Source organism: Myotis yumanensis, unplaced genomic scaffold (assembly GCF_028538775.1).
Source record: "Myotis yumanensis isolate MYYU_CA2020_CCGP unplaced genomic scaffold, mMyoYum1.0.hap1 SCAF_6, whole genome shotgun sequence".
Taxonomy (NCBI): domain Eukaryota; kingdom Metazoa; phylum Chordata; class Mammalia; order Chiroptera; family Vespertilionidae; genus Myotis; species Myotis yumanensis.
In genome coordinates, this window is record NW_027223757.1 from 89,185,953 (window position 1) to 89,207,031 (window position 21,079).

Genomic DNA, 21,079 nt, shown 5'->3' on the forward strand with positions numbered 1-21,079 from the left:
CTAATCTGAGCACGCGAGTCTCTTTTTCTCTATCTCTCAAGATGACCCAATGTGCTTGAGGTTCACTACTTGACTGCTACCTAAACACATTGATAGTGCTAACAGGAAACCCTGCACTGAGGGCCAAGAATGGAAGGAAAGAAGAAAGACTAAAGCACACTGTGCATGTAAAGTGTTGGACCTGAAATCAAAGGACTCTGAATGTTTCCAAGCTTCTGGCTGGAGTGGGTAGGAAGCTGGCTCTGACTTCCCACTGGCTAATCAGGATGGTCGGTCTCACTCCAGAGCACAGTTCTCTTCCATCTCCATTGGAATTACCCTGTGGAGCTTGGGTACTAAGGGCAGGAGGGATGAGAGCATCCCAGGACCTTCTCACACAGCCCTGCCTCAAAACTGGTCATGTGGAACAGAAGAGTGAAATTAAATTCCCAGAGTTCAATGCCTGGATGCTACTCAGGAACTATGCAAGGTCAGGCCTGTTTGGGTTAGTTTAACATAAAAATTATGAGCATTTGAAGGGGCTGAGGGTTCAAAATGAGTTTGAACATAGAAATAGTTTGTGCTATTATTGTTGAAAAGTTAAAAGGACTTTTTAAATTATGAAAAATACTCTGACTGTGACCTTTAGAAAAACAATATAATTATTTTTACTCTTCCAAATATAATCCTTGAGATATTTTGAATAGCAGGCAAAATTATTGGAAAAGGCAAATTTACTGTTTAAAATAAATTGAGCTATAGGCTAAGGGAGCAATGGCCATTATGACTGCTTTTTAGAGAGCTACAAGATTCATGACTTCATATTTAACAAAAATGTCACAGATGCACAAAGATTTTTTGGGAGACTTTATATATCTGAAAAGAATAATTTCAGTATACCCCATGCACTGAAGATGAGAGAGAAAGTAATTTTCCAAAACTATTAGGATATTCTAACAGTCAAGTTAAAACACTGATTATCTGCACTACAACTTCTTTCACCTTCCAGTCTCCATTTTTTAAATAATTTTTTTTAATAAGTCCAAGACTTTATTAGCCAAATGCTAGAAAATGGGCAATATATGTTTCATGTTATAATATCCTTCAGACATTAGGAAACTATCTTCTTGGTTCTAGGTGACAGCTTAACTCAGTCAATCTGACCTCCAAGAGCACCACTTTGATCTCTACTCACACTCCACTCCCAATATTAAGCACAAACTATATCACTTCAAAACTGATGGAAGAAATTAGAGAGCATCCTGGCAAGGACACCACATTACAACCAGTAGCTAATTTCTGTGAGGAATTCAGATAAGAATGAAGCCAGATAAGAATGGTGTACAGCCCTAGCTGCTTTGGCACAGTGTCAGCATGTGGACAAAAGGGTCCTGGGTTAGATTCCGGGCAAGGGCACGTACCTCGGTTGCAGGCTCCTCTCTGGCCCGGGCCCCGCAACCAATCGATGTGTTTCTCTCACACCAATGTTTCTCTCTGTCTTTCCCTCTCTCGTTTACTCTCTAAAAATCAATGAAAAAATATCCTCGGGTGAGGATTTAAAAAAAAAAAAGAATGATGTACGTACCTGTACCACAGGATCTTTTGGTTGGTGTGATTAACGAGACATGAGCTGTGTCTGTGCATGGCCCACCTAGAAATAGAAAGGCAGGCACATCAATCAGGACATACCCGCTACATGCCCATAGCTGCTATCTTGGATAAAAAGAAACCTAAAAAGGCAGGGATCAACCTGCAATAATGCATAATAGGAAAGATGGAGAAGGTGGTGATAGTGGTAGATGAACTTAGTTCAGCAATTTAGATCTATATTTTTTCTACATTAGAACATGCTTTTCATAAAAACTAACTGAATATCACATAATGTTAAAAAGTTAAGGGATAAAATTTTAACTAGAATTCCAATCCAACGAGAAGAAATTACCCACAAGTTTGGGGAGATGAGCTTTTCTACAAAGCAACAGCAGGAGTACACCCTCTTAGACTGACCTCAGTTGTTACCTTACCTTTGAATTCATTGCAAAACTAGCCTTATTTTTTTTTTTTTGGGGGGGGGGGGGGGGGTGGCGCGGCTGCCTAAGGAACAACAAACTGCTTGTCAAAAGAAACAGATCATTTTAATATATAAAGAGAGCATCGGAACCAAGAAAGAAATGTCTAGTTTAATTATAAGAATATGATATAAAGAGGGCATTCATGGAATCTTTGAGGGTCCAGAAATCTAATGGATAGGCATCATTCAAGAGTATGCAAAAGATTTAGTCAGTCAGTGGGTGAAGGCTTGAAAAGCAATCATTTCAAGACCAACAAATTCTTAAGTTGGTTCAGAATCAAGACTACCAACAAGTTCTTAAGTTGATATTGATATATACCTCAACACTCCCCACCAACCATGTCCTAACTTCTGAAATTAGAAGTTAATAAATAAACATAAAGACCACTGGTTCTTGATATGCCCTGTAAAGGGCCGTGGTGATGATCATAAAGAAATAGAACACACAGGCAAATGTTACACATTTTCTGAAAAGGGTTCCAGGTGTCTATGACTAGTAAAGGTAAACATGGTTAATTGACAGAGTTGTATATCACCCAGAAGAAGATTTCATATCACTGAAGTTACTCATGAAAAGGGAAGAAAGATGAAAAAGCTCTGAGACCTATTCTTAGAGTTTATGCCACGAAGATCCATGGGATTTAGGGACCTAGAAATCATACCTAAGAGTTCATTGTTAGTCCACTCTTTTCTACACCAAGGATGTAACAGCAGTTTGGCAAACCTTAGTGGGTATAAGAAGACACAGAGGAGAAATGGAAAAGGGGAGGAAAAACTAAATAAGTGTATTATTAATGTCCAAAAGCATTTAGCAAACACCTATTATGTGCCATCATGGGTTAGTCTTACAAGCTTATTAGGAGGACAAAATTTGTGTAAATAGAGAAAAATACATGATAGCAATAAAGAGCTGGATCAAAAATGATCAAGTGTCAAAGAATATGGAACAAGTAATGAATGCTAAATGTAATCAGGAAGAAGGATATTCGCCATTGGCCAGCATCACTTGGAAATACTTTTGAAGAATTTCAAAATGAGAATAAAATGGAAGACCAAAAAAGCAGGGCATTTTCTACAAATGTCACTTCCTCAGAGAAAGCTTAACATACTAAAATTAAACAGATTCAAATAGGCAACTGTAACATGAAAATAAGTAACATGGAGCCCTGGCTGGATGGCTGAGTTGGTTGGAGCGTCATCCCATACACCAAACGGTTGCAGGTTCAATTCCTGTTCAGGACACATACCTGAATTGAGGGTTTGATCCCCAGTTGGGTGTGTACAGGAGGCAACCCATCAATATTTCTCTCTCATATCAATGTTTTTCTCTCTCTCCTTTCCTTCTCTCCCCTTCCCCTTTCTCTCTCTCTAAAAATTGATAAACATATCCTTGGGTGAGAATAAAAAAGCAAAAACAATACAAGTTGCTTGACTGAATCAGGAGATTAATGTACATTTATTAAAATCTTCTTTTAGCCAAAACCGGTTTGGCTCAGTGGATAGAGCGTCGGCCTGTGGACTGAAGGGTCCCGGGTTCGATTCCAGTCAAGGGCATGTACCTGGGTTGCGGGCACATCCCCAGTAGGAGATGTGCAGGAGGCAGCTGATCGATGTTTCTTTCTCATCGATGTTTCTAACTCTCTATCTCTCTCTCCCTTCCTCTCTGTAAGAAATCAATAAAAAATGTATTTTAAAAAAATCTTCTTTAAAAATATTTTTTATTGATTTTTAGAAAGGGAGGGCGGGAGTGGGGGGAGAGAGAGAAACATCAATGTAAAAGTGGAACATTAATCAGCTGCCTCCTGCACACCCCATATCAGCAAACAAGCCTGTATCCTGGGCATGTGCCTTGACCAGGAATCCAATTGGCAACCTTTTGGTGCCTGGGACAACACTCAACTAACTAAGCTACACTAGCCAGGGCTATTAAAATCTTTTTTAAAAATTGAGGTATAACAATAACAGCATAAAATAGTAAAATGAAATGTACAAATCTTAAATCTATACTGAAATGCACAAATCTTAAATGTACACCCTGAAGAGTGCGTGTGTGTGTGTGTGTGTATGTATATGTGTGTGTGTGTGTGTATACACACATTATATATATATAATGACTATCACATAAAAATATTAGAACATTTTTGGAATCCAGAAAGTTCATAGGAGCATTTTTTAAAGTACAGATTTCCCAGACTTTGACTCTGGACATTTTGATGCAATAGGTTGGAGTGGGCAAAGAAAGAGATTAGTGTGCATTTTTAGATCAGCAGAGCACAATGTAAATAATAACAACCCAATTAGTTCCAGTCTCTGATAACAATTTCTTTAGCTCTCAGCTCAATATCTGGCCAAGATCACTGAGTTCCCACAACAGTGAGCTGCACAGAGCACAAGAGTCAGTAACGACTTAACCACCAGAATACTTTTTTAAAAGAACATAAAATAGTTTATTCATTAAAATTATGAGGAGGGAGAAATAGGTCAAATCAAAACCCTCAAAGAAATTTGTCTGGGACTCATGAATTAACACTCCCATGTTTACAAATGCAAACTTTACCTCATCAGTAGGGTGAGAGTTATCCTTTCTAAAACTCCGAATGAATGAATTCCTAATGCAGGTTTGGCAAGTATGCAAAAAACTTTAAGGCTACCTAGCATACATATCTCAACATGCATCACCATGAAACTGTTCTCCAGAGAGCTTATTAAACTAACAACCCAATCCAATATATTCACTACATTACAGTAAATACAAATAGAACCAGAGCTGAGCCAAAACAAATTGACAGCAGTAACTAGCAGTGATAATAAATCCCAGCTTTGATAATTGCACAATATTATAAACAGAGAGTTTGGAATTCAGTTTGGTCTGGCAGACTATAACCTATGAAATTCTTTAAAAATCCAGAATAGATGCATATGAACACTGTACATATAGACTACAATAACTGTGGTGACATACAAAATTAATGTACTCTCAAATAAAATAAGTAGCCACAGGAGATATGATGTATACTCCTACACAATTAATTTCAAATCAACTCTGTTAAAATGAATATAGGAAATTATGGGTCACTCAAGAGGAACCTTTTCAGGTTTCTGTCTACAATAAAAATATGAACATGAGTCCCATGTGGCTATAGCAAACAAAATAATTTTGAAAGTTGATGGCAAGGGTCAAAGTCAGGGCATCTGCTCCATCAAGAAATGCTGTTGGCCTTTTTTTACTGGGTTAATGTCTGAGAGAAGGGCTGGCATATGATCCCACAAATCACTGTAAACTCTATTTTTGGCTCTTCTTCCTCTCCTTCCCAAGCAGTAGGGTGAACTGAGCTAATAACTTAAGAGCAAGGTGTGAAAAGTGTCCTGGTGACTGAGTTCTATTGGTATTGTGTGTGTGTGTTGTGTGTATAGTGGGATCAGGATGGGAAAATAAATGTATTTCTAAGCACAGAACGATTCCTATCATTACCTTCGAGTCTATATTAGTGGCAACTGAGTTTTAAGTAAGTTTTGGATTTTTAAACGTTAAAAAAAAAGCATAATTAAAAGTTTCTTCCTTAATCTGACAGACTGTCTCAGGCCAGGTAATAGGATTAACCAACATAAACTGACTTTCAACCAATCACCATGACTGCTTTTTATTTTCTTTTGCTAAAACAAATTAATTATCAGAATATTTTCAAGTTTCTTCATTATCTGAAGATATCCATATATCATTTTGCATTCAGAGGACTTTTTCCTAAGTTTCAACAATTTAGAGTCTGTGGTAGCTGTGGTTTGTGACCATAAGTCTGAATACCCTACCTTGTCTTCTAGGGATGTTTCTATTCTTGTATTAAAGGTGTCATACATAATGCAGCACTATGGACTGCATTTGCAATTCCACACGAGAACCATGAAATGAAATTCTTCAGCTTTATTCCCAACAACTAGAAATCTTAATAGCATTTGCAACAGGGTAGTGGATTTTCTTGAGGAAATAGTACTGATTTCAGGCCTGTAAAGCTGAAGACAGGGGTCAAATCTACATATTAAATTCACTTTAACTTACAAAACCAGGACTGAATAAAGGTATTGCATTAACCATCAACACTAACATTTCAAGCTAAAGTAGCAGAATTCTTAAATTTTCTTTTAAACTGTAGCATTACTGAGCATGCCAAAAAACCCTGAGCTAGCACCCCTAAACTGGTTGAAGACTATGATTCAGGAAAAGTAGAGAACACAGGTTTGGAGGACAGCTGCATTTAGGCTGGCAATCATTTTAGGCCCTCAAATTTTAAGGCTGAATAAATACAGAGAAATAGTATTTCTCCTTAACCTTGGAAATAGAGATCAGCAATCTACCTGGAAAGCTTTTGTTAAAACAGCTGTGATGACTCTTCATTTTTAATTCTTGGTTCTATTGTCCTCATTGGCTGCAGTTACACCATGTGCTAAAACACATCAATTAGGACAAATGGACTGTCAAGGAGTAAGTCAACTAAAAATTACCAGAAGCTCAATAATCAAACAAATATTCTATCAGATCCTTCATGCTAACTGCAAAGCATTAATATATAAAATAGCCATATCTTTTGCAGATTTATAACACTTTAATATTCTTGCTTAATTAACATGACATTTACATAACAGCATCTAATTAATTTCCAACTAAAGGCACTGTGAGCTAATTAGAAATGCATCATCCTTTTTTAACCAGCTTGTCAATTCCACTCTATCTTAATCTGCACACTGTTTACCTTTGCAGCATCCAAGTTTTCCAGGCTCATAGTTCCAAAGGTGATTTCCGACGACAGATTCAGGAGCTAAAATTCTCCCCCCTCTCTAGAGATTTATATCATATTGAGAGTTTTTTGATGAAGCCTTTCAAAAAAACAAACATCATGCAATGGAGATAGTGAAATAAACTCTACAGTGTCTCCTGATGTGACCATATTAAGAATGTAAAACTATCTTTTAAAAATCTTCAAAGAGTCTATATTTCTTCAGCAATAAAATATTTCTTCTTTTAAAGCCTTCAATGTACTAGTACACATGAAAACTTAAAATAGTAAATGGTAATAAGTGAGTATCAGGTACAGATCAGAATGCATAGAAAACAAGTCATCTCTTCAGAAAAGAAAACCTATCCTCCAACCTCACCCTAAACCTGCAATTCTTGAATCGTTTTAATCAGAAAGGACACAGCTAATCTGTCTACAGAATTGAGTTTGAAAAGCACCATCGATTAAAAACAAGGATACATAAAGATATAATGAGTGGAAATCCAAGTTTACAGAAAATCTTCGGCACAGATAATAGCCCTCCCACTTCTCCAAATGAAACTCCCAAATTAAACCATTTACAAAGATGGTTGCACAATCTAAGTGTTAATCTCCCAGAAGTTCTACCCCTAACTCGTCTCACAGCATGTAGATCTACTTAAAAGATTCATGAGGAAGAGATTTTCAAAACCAATTGAAGCTGATATTGGTAGCAATCAATTTTGCTCATAAAGGGCTTCTCAACAAAATTTCATTACCATTCCACGCCTATTCCCCTATATGTTACAGTGCTGGGCAGTTTTGCAAATATTAGTGTGTATGTGCGAGCATGCGTGCACGCCTGTGCCGGCCCACGCACATGGCCGCTTATTAGTCTACTAGAGGTCCAGTGCACGAAATTTGTGCACGGGTACGGTCTTTAGGCCTGGCAGGTAATCAGGGCAGATTGGGGCCTTCCTTCCCCCGGCTGCTGGCTACTGACGGTGGCCTTCCTTTGTTCCATGCAGCCCCCAGTGGTCAGAGCACTTTAAAGCAGGCAGTCGGAGGTGACAATTTGCATATTAGCCTTTTATTATATGGGAAGGATTGCTCAATAGAAACAAAATAAAAAATTCTCCCATACCACCTTCCTCAGGGAAAAACATTGCAAACAAAATGAAATAAGGAATGCTTTCCATTTGCCTGTACTGACAAACTCTTTTACAGCAGAGTCGATATCCCTATTAGTGATGTATTTTGGAAAAAATGCCCTCTTCTGAACAAGCAATGACTTTAATGAAATGAGCCTCAGGGCAGGGACAAAGTTTTACTTATTTTGGTAATCTAAGACATTAATTGTTCAAAATATATCTCTCAATAAGGAATATAGGTCAATAATATTGTAATAACTACATATGTTGCCAGATGGATACTAGACTTATTGGGGTGATAACTTTGTAAAGTATATAAAGGTGTAATCACTGTGTTGTACACCTAAAACTAATATAATACTGAATATCAACTGTAATTAAAAATAAATTAAAAAATAAAATAAAAATTGAAAACTGGAAATTTGCTAAAAAAGTAGATTTCAGATACTTTTATCACAAAAAATGGTAACTAAGTAAGGAAAAGATATGTTAATTAGCTTAACTGTAATAATCACTATATCTATATCAAATCAGCCTGTTGTATTCCTTAATGTACAATTTTTATAAAAACAAAACAAAATATTTTCTTTCACTATTGAATGAAAATGGTCCAGGCCAAAAGCAATGACTGAACATACATAGCTATTCAGAAGGAACTGGAACTCATAATAAACATAGCTGTTTTTCACCATATTTACATGTTGATCTAGCACAGCAATTCTGAAACATTTTGGTCTTGGAATCTTTTTACACTTAAAAATTATTAAGGACACTATGGATGTTTTGTTTATATGGGCTAAAACTATTGATTTTTACCTGATCTAAAATTAAAACTAAAAAAAAAAAGTAAAATATATCCTCATTTAAAATTCACAAAAATAATTACATGTCAACTGTTTTATGAAAAACTTTAAAATTTTTTAAAACTATGAGAGTGGCCTGGCTTAAAGACACCTGGATGTTTACATCTGCATGTGTACATTCAATCTGTTTCAAGGTATTTATACAAAGCATATAAAGAAAAAATACCCTAACACAGATATGTAATTGAAAAAGGAAGGACCTTGTGGGCCCCATGAAGGGCCTTGGGGCCCTCCACAGGTCCTTGGACCACACTTTGAGAACCAGTTGTATAGAACAAAACAGTGAACCTAAAGGTAAATATAATTTCCAATTTCTCCATACTTGCCTCACATGCCAACTGGTTTATTCTAGTCTTGCAGAAACCAACTGATGTACTAGTATAAATAACAGTAAAAAGTTTTCCCATTTTCAACAAAATGATAATATTTTTTTTTTTTTTTTATTTTGAAGTTATTGTTTTTTGTTTTTTTTTTTTTTTTTTTTTATTTTTTATTTTTTTTTTATTTTTCGCTTAAAGTATTACAAAGGGTATTACATAAGTATCCTTTCCCCCCCCCCCTTGACAAACCCCTACCCTCCCTTACCCCCCAGTGTCTTATGTCCATTAGTTATGCTTATATGCATGCATACAAGTCCTTCGGTTGATCTCTTACTCCCCTCCCTCCTGTCCCCCAACTCTCTCTGGCCTTCCCACTGCAGTTTGACAATCAGTTTGAGGCAGCTCTGCCTCTGTATCTATTATTGTTCAAAAGTTTGTAATGGTCTTTATTATCCATGAATGAGTGAGATCATGTGGTATTTTTCCTTCATTGACTGGCTTGTTTCACTTAGCATAATGCTCTCCAGTTCCATCCATGATGTTGCAAATGTAGGAGTTCCTTCTTTTTAACAGCAGCATAGTATTCCATCGTGTAGATGTACCACAGCTTTCTAATCCATTCAAAAATGATAATATTTAAGTAAATAAAGACATGGGACAGTGGAATAAACTCTACAGTCATTATTTCAACACAGCATATTTTATTTCTGCTACTTGTGGAAAAAGTAAAAACATGTTTCATGGAACTCAAAGAATTCTGAGCAAGCAGTTAAATTTGTTTGATTTTAGTTTTTTAGACAGTCTCTCACCTACAACCATTATGACCCAAACAGAGCTTCCCATATATTACAATACTGACTGCTAAACACCCACCACCAATACTCCAACTTATGATGTGATGAAGTACAACAGTAATTAACACTGAAATTCTAAGCAACCATCTTGGAGATCAAAACTAAGAACCCTTTTTGAGAGGTTACATCACCTGGATAATAAAGTCAGTTCTGTTTTTAGACACTTTGTTTCTCTCTGTGACAAAGCATATTTAACATGGATATGAAATGAGGAGCTGTCGCTTTTTCAATTTAGACTTCAGTTCTGACTTTACAGGCTTAACTAAGGCCCAACTTAGATTTCTATATTTGCATTTTACCACCAACATGAGCATGAATTTCATCACATCAATGGAGAAACCACTCAGCATCAGGAGAGTTTTTATTTTTTTGACATAGTTCAGCTACCAAGAGCGTTTTCATAAACCTTGGCCTACATTAACAACTGAAAGGCTGCAATGCCTTCTTCAGAAAGGGAAGTGATGTTCTTCAGAGAAAATGGAAAAAGATAATTATTTAGGCCAGAGATATTGCCCCATGAACATTTAAAAACAATTTTGGTGTGGCTCAGTGGTTGAGCTTTCAACCATGAACCAAGAGATCACTGGTTCGTTTCCCAGATCAGGCACATGCCCGGATTGTGGGCTCGATCCCCAGTGGGGGGCATGCAGGAGGCAGCCAATCTATGTTTCTGTCTATCCTTTTCCCTTCCCCTCTCTCTCAAATCAATAAAAACATTTTTAAAAATAAAAATAATTTTGAACACAGGTGCTCTTTCTTCTTCCTTGCCCCTTTGCTGAGCCTCTCCTAGAGGCAGTGTTTTCAGTGACACTGAATGGAAGGTACCTTAGTCTAACCTTTTTTTAAAAAAAATATACTTTTATTGATTTCAGAGAGAGATAGGAACATCAATGATGAGAGAGAATCACTGATCAGCTGCCTCCTGCATGCTCTACACTGGGGATCAAAACCGCAACCTGGGCATGTCCCCTGACTGGGAATTGAACCATGACCTCCTGGTTCATAGGTTGATGCTCCACCACTGAGCCACGCTGGCCAGACTAGTCTAACCTTTTTGTTTCATAGAGAACACTAGCAGGTCTTACTAACCAAAAGGACCTCTTTTTGCAAGTAATAGTTGAAAATGTCACAATTTGAATTATGTTGAGACGTGTTTATATCAATATTTTGGAATTTAAAAAATTCTTTAACAAGATGGAATCTTATTGGGGTTTTTTTTTAAGTCTAAAGCATCCTTTTGATAGATCAAAAATTAAAATGGTTATTAAGTAATGAATACAAAATGTAAAGTTATATGTAGTCATTTTTTTGGCATTGGCAGCTCTGGATTTTTGGAGAGAAGTTCACAAACATAATTAAAATATATTCATGTAAAGTTGACATAACTACCTCTAACACACCCAAATTAATACCCCTATAATCATATGATTTTTTTCAGCCAAACACTTCTGTCACAATAAAGGTTAGGTTTAGTTTAAAATCAGCAGTGTCACCCATTACCTGAGTCTACACATAACAAAAACAATACGACAATTGCAAAGGGCTAAAGCTGTGTGAAGTGTGGTTGTTCACTACGACCTTTACTTTCACAGAAAAGTATAGAACATTTCATTTAATAAGAACATTTTTAAAAATTTTGCATTTGCAAAAAGGGGGCAGTGATGATATTGCTTTAAAACCTAGTCTGAATATCAATAACTGTAAAATCTCATAGGTGCCCAGCAAATCTTTATAGAAAACTAACCTTTCAGATTTGTAGGTTTCTAAAGGGACCCTTAAAATGAGTGTTTAAAGTTTGCAAAGGGGGATTTTGAAGGGGGAAATTCAGGTGAGAAAAAAACTGTTATTTCACAACAGGTAGGTGGCTGTTTGCACAGTTAAAAAGTCTCCTATTATTTTAAAAGCTCTTGTAAAAGGGATGAATTGTCACCACAACAAGGTAACCAAATATCTAAACATGGTAGGGAAATTGCCTTTTTGAGTTGCTTCATCTTGAGGTTATGAAATGCACAGAAAATAATAAAAAATATTAAGCAGCTTTTCAAAATCAGGTTCAGGCAATGAGAAGCCTCTCTTTAATGTATCAAAACACATGTGAGTAGGCTTCCAAAATTAAGAAAAAGAAACTTTTCTAAATATTTAAATCAGTAAGTATTTACTGAGTATTGCCTTGCCAAACACTACGCTGGGTGCCATGGGGCACAGCAAAGCAGCATAAAAGAAAATCTTTGTTAATTGTCCTGGCCAGTGTTTCCAAGTGGTTATAGCATTGCCCTGTGCCCCACAGGGATGCAGGTTCGAGTCCCAGTCAAGGGCACGTACCTGGGTTGCAGGATTGATCCCCTGGCCCTGTCAGGGCAGTGCAGGAGGCAACCAATGGATGTGTCTCTTTCATATAGCTGTTTCTTTCTCTCTTCCTTTCTCCCTCCTTCCCTTCCTCCTCTCTCTCTCTCTCTCTCTCTCCCCCCCACCTCCCTCCCTTTTTCTGCCCCCCCTTCCTTCCTCCCTTCCACTCTCTCTAAAAATCAATGGAAAAAATATCCTCGGGTGAGGATTAAGAAAAAAAAAACACCAAAAACCTTTGCTGATTTTGGGTTTCATCTGTAAACTGGTAAAGAAAGATGACATTCTCATGTCAAAGAGGTAACCAAGACAGTATGCAATTAGATGTTTCAGGTAAGAAATACAGGAATTCCTTGGAGGAAGGAATCAATACGGATAAAATGATTTTGAAGTGGGCTTCCAAGAACATGTAAAAACCCGGTATATATGAGTACCATGGTGTCAGCTGGGGACAAGGGTTTGGTTTGGTTCAGAGTTCAGCATCAGTGCTGGGAATAGGCAGGTCAGATACAACAAGGGTCCAGATTACCGGGGAAGATTAGATAAGAAATCAACCAAAGGACTTGTATGCATGCATATAAGCATAACCAATGCAAGACACTGGGGGGGGGGGGGGGGGGGGTTGGAGGGCATGTGCCCGGGGGGGGGGGGGGGTGGGGGCCGGGGGAAGGTCAATGGGGGGGGAAAAAGGAGACATATGTACTACTATTTGTAATACTTTAAACAATAAAATAAAATTTTAAAAAAAAGAATCTGGATGACCAAATAGGTGATGAATCAATAGAAGAAATCCCTTTTGGTTTAATACAATATTAATGAGGGAATCATCTGATAAATTTATAGACTAGAACAAGATTAGAAGCAAGAACAGTATAAAGATTAGGGCTGTAATCCTATAAAAACATGGTGGCAGTGACAACTTTCCAGACCTTTAATATTTCTCCATTGAGCTTAACTAAAGGATCATAAACAAAGTCATAATTAGGAAATATGAACAATACCAGAACAATTAAGATTTAATTTGTGTACTTAGGTAATATATATGTACTCAAAAATTAAAAGCCCCTTTAATAGAAGAAATTTAAAAATAAGAACACTGTGTAATTTTATTCTAATAAATTTAGAAATCTAGATAAAATGGATGTTTTTATAATGTCAATTGCTAATATCATCTTTAAATGAAACAAAAATATGAATAGTCCAATATCAGATATCGGCCAATCAGTTTCATGAATAAGTTCTTCAAAGAATAAATATGCTGTATAATGTCAGAACATCAAATATAAGGCTATGTTAAAGCACAGGAAAAATTAAAAGCTTTCCACACGCACATCACATATAAACACACTCATATATAAAATTAACTCACTTATTAAAAAGGTTAAAATTTAATCTTAGCTGGTTTGTCTCACAGGATAGAGCGTCGGCCTGCAGACTGAAGGGTCCCGGGTTTGATTCCGGTCAAGGGCATGTACCTCGGCTGCAGGCTCGATCCCCAGTGGGGGGTGTGCAGGAGGCAGCCGATCAATGATTCTCTGTAATCATTGATGTTTCTATCTCTCTCTCTCCCTCTCCTTTCCTCTCTAAAATCAATAAAAATATATTTTTAAAAAGGTTAAAATTTAAACTAAAATTAGTATTTTGAATTCAGTGAAAAAGTTTCCCATTATTTTAAAAGCTCTGTTAAAAGTGATTATAATGCAAGACAAGTAGGGGTTTACTCAACGAGTGCAAAGATGGTTTAACACTGGAGGTCTATTAAGTTAGGAGATTACACATTAAAGGAGAAATCCATATGACCATCTCAATAGATGCTGAAAAAGCATTTTATAAAATTCAACACTCCTCTCAAATTAAAAATATATATATTAACAACTTGTAAACAGAAGAGTTTCCTTAATCTGATGCATAATACCTATAAGAAACCTACTGCAAATACTGCAAACACTATATTTGTGAAATCCTACTAGAAGTAGTCTCATCAAAGTCAGGAATGAGAAAAAGAAAAATATATTTGTGAAATCCTACTAGAAGTAGTCTCATCAAAGTCAGGAATGAGAAAAAGAAAAAAATATAAAGCTGTAAAGAAGAATTTCTAGCAAGAAATGTATAAGGTTTGTATTAAGAAAAATAATAAATATTTACTCAGAAACATATAAATTTTGAATAAAGACAAATGACATAATGATATGAGAAGACTCAATTAGTGTGTTAAAATGCCCACAATTATTCCCAATTAAATTTATATATTCAATGTAATCCCAATCACAACCACACTGTAATTTTTAATAGACCTCTACAAGATGACTAAAAAACTTATCCGGAAGAGGAAAATACAAAATAACTAACAAAATTTAAAAAACATAAACTAAGGAGGAGTAGCTCCAGCAGATGAAAATACCTCATATCAATATACAAAATAAATTCGAGATGGATTCAAGAATAGATAAATTAAAAGCTAAACTATAAAAGTATTAAAATATATAGAGAAAATATTTTTATAACCCTGATGGAGAAAACCTAAGAAACACAAAAACCTAGAAGACAAAAGACCAACAGACTTGAATTTTAAAGTTTGTATACTTTCTAATGGAATTCAAGGCACCCAAATAAAAAATAAAAGCCAAGTGACATACCAGAGGAAAATATTTGTAAGATATATAACAAAGATTTATTATCCAGAATATGAGTTCCCACAAATCAGTAACAAGATGCTAATAAATAAGCAAAGAATGCAGATAGGAAAATTACTGAAGATATCTACACTAATAAAAGACAAAGATGCTAATTTGACCATACCTTCGCTATGCCCTAAACCAGCCGTGGGCAAACTATGGCCCGCAGGCCGGATCCGACCCATTTGAAATGAATAAAACTAAAAAAAAAAAAAAAGACCATACCCTTTTATGTAATGATGTTTACTTTGAATTTATATTAGTTCACACAAAACACTCCATCCATGCTTTTGTTCCGGCCCTCCGGTCCAGTTTAAGAACCCGTTGTGGCCCTCGAGTCAAAAAGTTTTGCCCACCCCCTGCCCTAAACCATGCCCACCAGCCAATCAGAAACTATATGCAAATAAACCCAACCAAGAAGGCGGCCGGCAGCCACAGAGCTGGAGCAAGGGAGGAGGCTTGGTTGCCCCGGCAATGGAGGAAGCCAAGCTTCCCGCCAGCCCTGAGCCGGCTGTGGCTTCCGCTAAAGGCAACAAAGTTTTCAATTATAAAAGTTAAACAAATCCCAGATACCTGCTTTCAGCCAGCCTCCACTAGAAGCTTGGGTGGCTAGGGGTGTGGCCTGCCTGAAAACAGCCATCAGCCCCTTACCCAGGCCGGCCAGGCACCCCAGGGGGTACCCCCCCACCCTGAAGGGGGTGTGACCAGCCTGCAAACACCCATCAGCCCCCTCACCCAGGCTGGCCAGGCACTCCTTTATAATAAAAGGGTAATATGCAAATTGACCCCTAACAGCAGAATGACTGGGAATGACTGGTCACTATGACACACACAGACCCACCAGGGGGCAGATGCTCAATGCAGGAGCTGCCCTCTGGTGGTCAGTGCGCTCCCACAGGGGGAGCTCTGCTAAGCCACAAACCAGGCTGATGGCTGCCAGTACAGTGGTGGTGGTGGGAGCCTCTCCCGTCTCCTCAGCAGCGCTAAGGATGTCCGACTGCAGCTTTAGGCCTGCTCCCCCGCTGGCAAGTGGACATCCCCTGAGGGCTTCCAGGCTGCCAGAGGGATGTCTGACTGCCAGTTAAGCCCGATCCCCCAGGGAGCAGGCCTAAGCCAGCAGGTGGTCATACCCCCGAGGGGTCCCCAAGACTGCAAGAGGGCACAGGCCAAGCTGAGGGACCCCCCGAGTGCACAAAATTTTTGTGCACTGGGCCTCTAGTCTATATATATAAAAGCCTAAGTGACCGAATGACCAAACTGCTGGTTGACCAGTTGCTATGATGCACACTGACCACCAGGGGGCAGATGCTCAATGGAGGAGCTGCCCCATGGTGGTCAGTGCACTCCCACAGCCAACCTTCCACAGTCCCTCCCCACCGCCAACTGCAACCCCCATTGGCCCTGATTGTGGGGGGGGCGGGGGGGCGGCCAGCCAACCTCCCACGGCCCCCAGCTGGCCGGGACCCCCCAATTAGCCCAATCACCCGCCAGGACCGAGGGAACCCACCTGTGCATGAATTTGTGCACCAAGCCTCTAGTAAATAAATAATAAACATATGAAAGAATGCTCAATTTCACTATCAGAAGATGTTAGGGGGAATGCAAGTTAAAAATGAACTATTCTTTCACTGTTGTAAAAAAAATAAAAAATAAAGGAACACTTAATACTGGTAAAAATATGGGAAACAATCTCAAACACTATTCTTAGGAGTATAAAGTAGTAATGTAATTTTGGAGATTAATTTGGCCATGTATATCAAATTTAATACACACAACACACACACACACACACACACACACACACTAGAGGCCCAGTACACGAAATTCGTACATAGGAGGGGGGGTCCCCTCAGCCCCAGCCTGCACCATCTCCAATCCGGGACCCTCAGGGGATATCCGACTGCTGGCAGTTGAACATCCCTCTCACAATCCTGGACCTCTGGTTCCTAATCGCTCACCTGCCTACCTGCCTGGTCACCCCTAACTGCCCCCTGCTGCCATAAAATTATTCACACCCTAACTGCCTCTGTGTGCCATCCTGATCACCCCTAAATGCCCCCCTCCTGCCAGCCTGGTTGCCCCTAGATGCCACCCCCGCTGCCGTCCAGGTCGCCCCCAACTGCCCCCTCCCTGTCATCTTGGTCACCCCCTAACTGACCCCCACTGCCGGCCTGGTTGCCACTCAAAGGCACCCCCCTACCCCCCCCGCCAGCCTGGTCGCCCCACACAGCCTGCTGTTCAGTTGTTTGGTCACCCCTCACTAACCCCCCCTGCCGGCTGGTTGTAAGCAGCCATCTTGTGAGGGTGTGAGGGTCAATCTGCATATTAAAACTTTATTAAATAGAATTCTCTGACTTGTTAGTTCCTCTCCCATTAGTCATTTACAAGGTTTTTACTTCACATGGCTAATAGTAGTGAAATATTAGAAACAGCTAAGAGAAAATAGTAATTATATGAAACTAGAGGCCCGATGCATGAAATTCGTGCAAGGGGCTCGGCCCTCACAGCCGCTGCGGCTTGCCTCAGCCCTCGCTTCATCTGGAAGGTCGTCCAGAAGGTTGTTTGGCTGTCTCGTCTAATTAGCATATTACGCTTTTATTATTTTAGATGCTATAGAGCAGTTTTTAAAAATTAGGCAGATTTCTTTGTTCTGACCTGGAAAATAACTCTAAAATATATTAAATTAAAAAGCAGGTTAAAAAACAATATATAGAGATAGTATATTCTAATTTGTATAAAAATAAAGAAAACCTTAAATGTATGTCAACATGTACATAAATGCATAGCAAAAAATATATAATCCAAAAAGAATAAATAATGGTTATCTCTAGAAAGAGTGGGAATTTGCTGGAGGTGGGGTGGAGAAATTAAAGGAGTATTTTCATCTTTTATTCTATACTAGAGGCCTGGTGCATGAAATTCATGCATTCAGGGGGAGGGTCCCTTAGCCCGGCCTGTGCCCTCTCGCAGTCGAGAACTCTTGGGGACATCCTTAGCAATTCTGTGCAGGCGGAAGAGGCTCCTGCCACCGTCGCTGCACTCGCCAGCTGTGAACTCAGCTTCTGGCTGAGCAGCGCTCCCCCTATAGGAGCGCACTTGACCACCAGGGGGCAGCTCCTGCATTGAGCGTCTGCCCCCTGCTAGTCAGTGCGTGTCATAGCGACCCATTGTTCCACTGTTTGGTTGATTTACATATTAGCCTTTTATTATATAGGATAAACCTGCATGTCATTACCTTTACTTGTATTCTTAAAAATAAGGTTAAAACTTTAAGGGCGGGGGGGAGGGGGGAGACAGCAAATGAATAATTTTAAAAATTATGGTGTTGCTTTTATTAGGCCTTTATTTCAACAATAACTTGAAGGTCAGATAACATTAAAGCTTGAATAGTTCAAGCCCAGCTAACATTATGGAATAAAAATAATTTCCATAAGAAAACACTGCTAAACTGCTCAAGTCCTCCTGCATTTTGATAGGGATTAATTTAATGATCCCATACATTGATTCCTGGTGAATTACAGTCATTCAATTCAATATAGCATATAACTGTACATTATCATACTGTACCACCAAGTATCAATCTTCTTAGAACATAGCCCTAATAAAAGCAGCATGCTGTACAGAATCAGCTTCAGGATAAATAAATGCACTGGGGGGAAAAAAAACACCTTTAAATTAAAATCAAAAGAGACATTTTTCATTATGGGAAAGAATCTTCCACTTTGAGACTATTATAAAACAGAAAAGCTCCATCTGCTGTATAATTATCTCTGATAAACAGCCTGATGCTTTGAGCTTCATTAGAGAAAAGGGAAGAGAAAGACACATACAGAGAGATCTGTAAATAAATCCCCCCACAACATTTCACATAAAACCAGCTCAGCAGGAAGTCATAAAATATTTTAATAAGTAATATTTTTCTAAATGTTCTACTAGAATAAACCAGCCAATCTTGGCTAATATTTGGTCTTCTAAAGTAGGAATACTTCAAAAAAGGGAAAATTAGTTTCATTTAGGAATTATTAGAAATTAAACTGGTAAAAACAAAAAGTTTAGCCACTTGGTGGCAGTGATATTAATTTTCTAAGGGACAGATAAGGGATTGTCTGACAGGAATGAAGACTAGTAGCCAATGAAGCCTAATGCATGTTCAAAGGCCCAAGGGCAGTCTAGCAAAGCAATGTTAAAATGCACCCCGTTTTATTTTACTTTTTAAATGCCTAGGGGAGCTAGAGAGTATCCCCAGGAACCAGTTTCCAAGGAAATAAAAGAAATCTCTTTGTTCAACCAAATTAATTTAACCACAGATAAAGAATGCTCTGAAATCTCTATTTGGGGAATCACTGTCATATTAAAGAAAAATCCATCCACACTTGAAAATTAAACTTCAGTCATTAAAAATATTTACTAACATTTGCATAGTATGGTTCTCACTTTTTCTGTTTATTTCCTTTTCCTACCACAAAAGCATCTCCTGGGTAGATGCAGCATAAAAGGGTAGGAAAAAACTCAAGCATTATGGAGGAAAAAGGACCAGACCTGAGTTCTAGCCCTGTGATGTGACTCAAGACAGGTCACAATACAAACCTTTTTCTCCGTAGAATAGAAAGGAGATTATCTGCCTTGCCAATATTGCACACTGTCAGGATGATCGCAGGAAAATGTTTGTCAATGTGTTTTGTAAAACAGAGGTTGGCAAACTTCTGTAAACGACCACTGGGTCTCTGTAGCAACTACCCAATTCTGCTGTTGTGTAGAAGACACAGCCATAGAAAATACATAAATGAATTAACATGGCAGTGTTCCAATAAAATTTATGAACATTGAAATTTCAATTTCATGTTATTTTCATGCCACAAAATACTTTTGGTATTTTTCAATGCTTTAAAAATCATTCTTAGCTCATAGGGCATACAAAAATAATTGCTGGACTGGATTTGGCCCTTGGGCTGTAGTCTGCCAACTCCTCTTGTAAAGGATAGTTTTATATATGTGTTGATTGCTGTTTATTTCTTACTAGAGGCCTGGTGCATGAAATTCATGCATGGGTAGGGTCCCTAGGCCTGGCCTGCGATCATGGCAGATCAGGTTTCCTGCCTCCTCCTTCCCTCACCACCTGTGCACTGCCACCGCGCGATTCCCCCCACCTCCCTCTTTCCTCGCAGCCACCATCGCCGCTGGTCACCTGCCATGTTCCGTGCTGCTACCCTGGTGGTTAGCGCATGTCATAGCGAGCGACTGAACTCCTGGTCTCCTGGTTGAACTCCCGAGGGGACACTTTGCATATTAGGCTTTTATATATTTATATATATATAAATACACACACACACACACACACACACACACACACACACACACACACACTATGGCCCAGTGCACAAAATTCGTGCATGAGGGAGGAGGTGTTCCTCAGCCCGGCCTGCACCCTCTCCAATCTGGGACCTCTCGAAGGATGTCCTACTGCAGGTTTACAGGGATCAGGCCTAAACTGGCAGTCAGACATCCCTCTCGCAATCCGGGACTGCTGGCTCCTAACCGCTCACCTGCCTACCTGCCTGATTGCCCCTAACCACTCTGCCTGCCGGCCTGCTCGCCCACAACTTCCCCCCGCCATCGGCCTGCTTGCCCCCAACTGCCCCCCCTGCTGGCCTGCTCACCCCCACCTTCCCTCCCCACTGGCCTGCTCGCCCCCAACTGACCCCCACTGATGGCCCGCTTGCCCCCAACAGGCCCGCCTGCTGGTCTGCTTACCCCCAACGGCCCTGCCCCCCACCAGCCTGATCACCCACAACTGCCCTCTCCTCTTGGCCTCTAAACGCCTCTACCTCGGCCCCGCCACCATGGCTTTGTCCAGAAGAACGTCCAGAAGGTCTCCCAGTCTAATTAGCATATTACCCTTTTATTAGTATAGATAGAGGCCTGGTGCAAGGGTGGGGGCCGGCTGGTTTGCCCTGAAGGGTGTCCCGGATCAGGGTGAGGGTTCCCTTGGAGCGTGGAGTGGCCTGGGCGAGGGGCCTGTGGTGGTTTGCAGGCTGGCTACGCCCCCATGGGGTGAGGGTCCCCGCTGGGGGGTGG

The 21,079-nt window shown here is 39.3% G+C and overlaps 1 protein-coding gene across 2 annotated transcripts in view; it reads right to left on the reverse strand.

Annotated features, from left to right (window-relative positions):
- The window catches only part of ZFAND3 (zinc finger AN1-type containing 3), a 337,273-nt gene that overhangs the window by 67,321 nt on the left and 248,873 nt on the right, over positions 1-21,079 (reverse strand). Inside the window, exon 4 of one of the 2 annotated variants that reach the window (XM_070418649.1) lies at positions 1,565-1,630. The exons of the other annotated variant lie outside the window; for it this stretch is intronic. Coding sequence (XP_070274750.1) covers positions 1,565-1,630 — 66 coding nt within the window. The remainder of the gene's footprint in view (positions 1-1,564; positions 1,631-21,079) is intronic. 2 annotated transcript variants of the gene reach the window in all.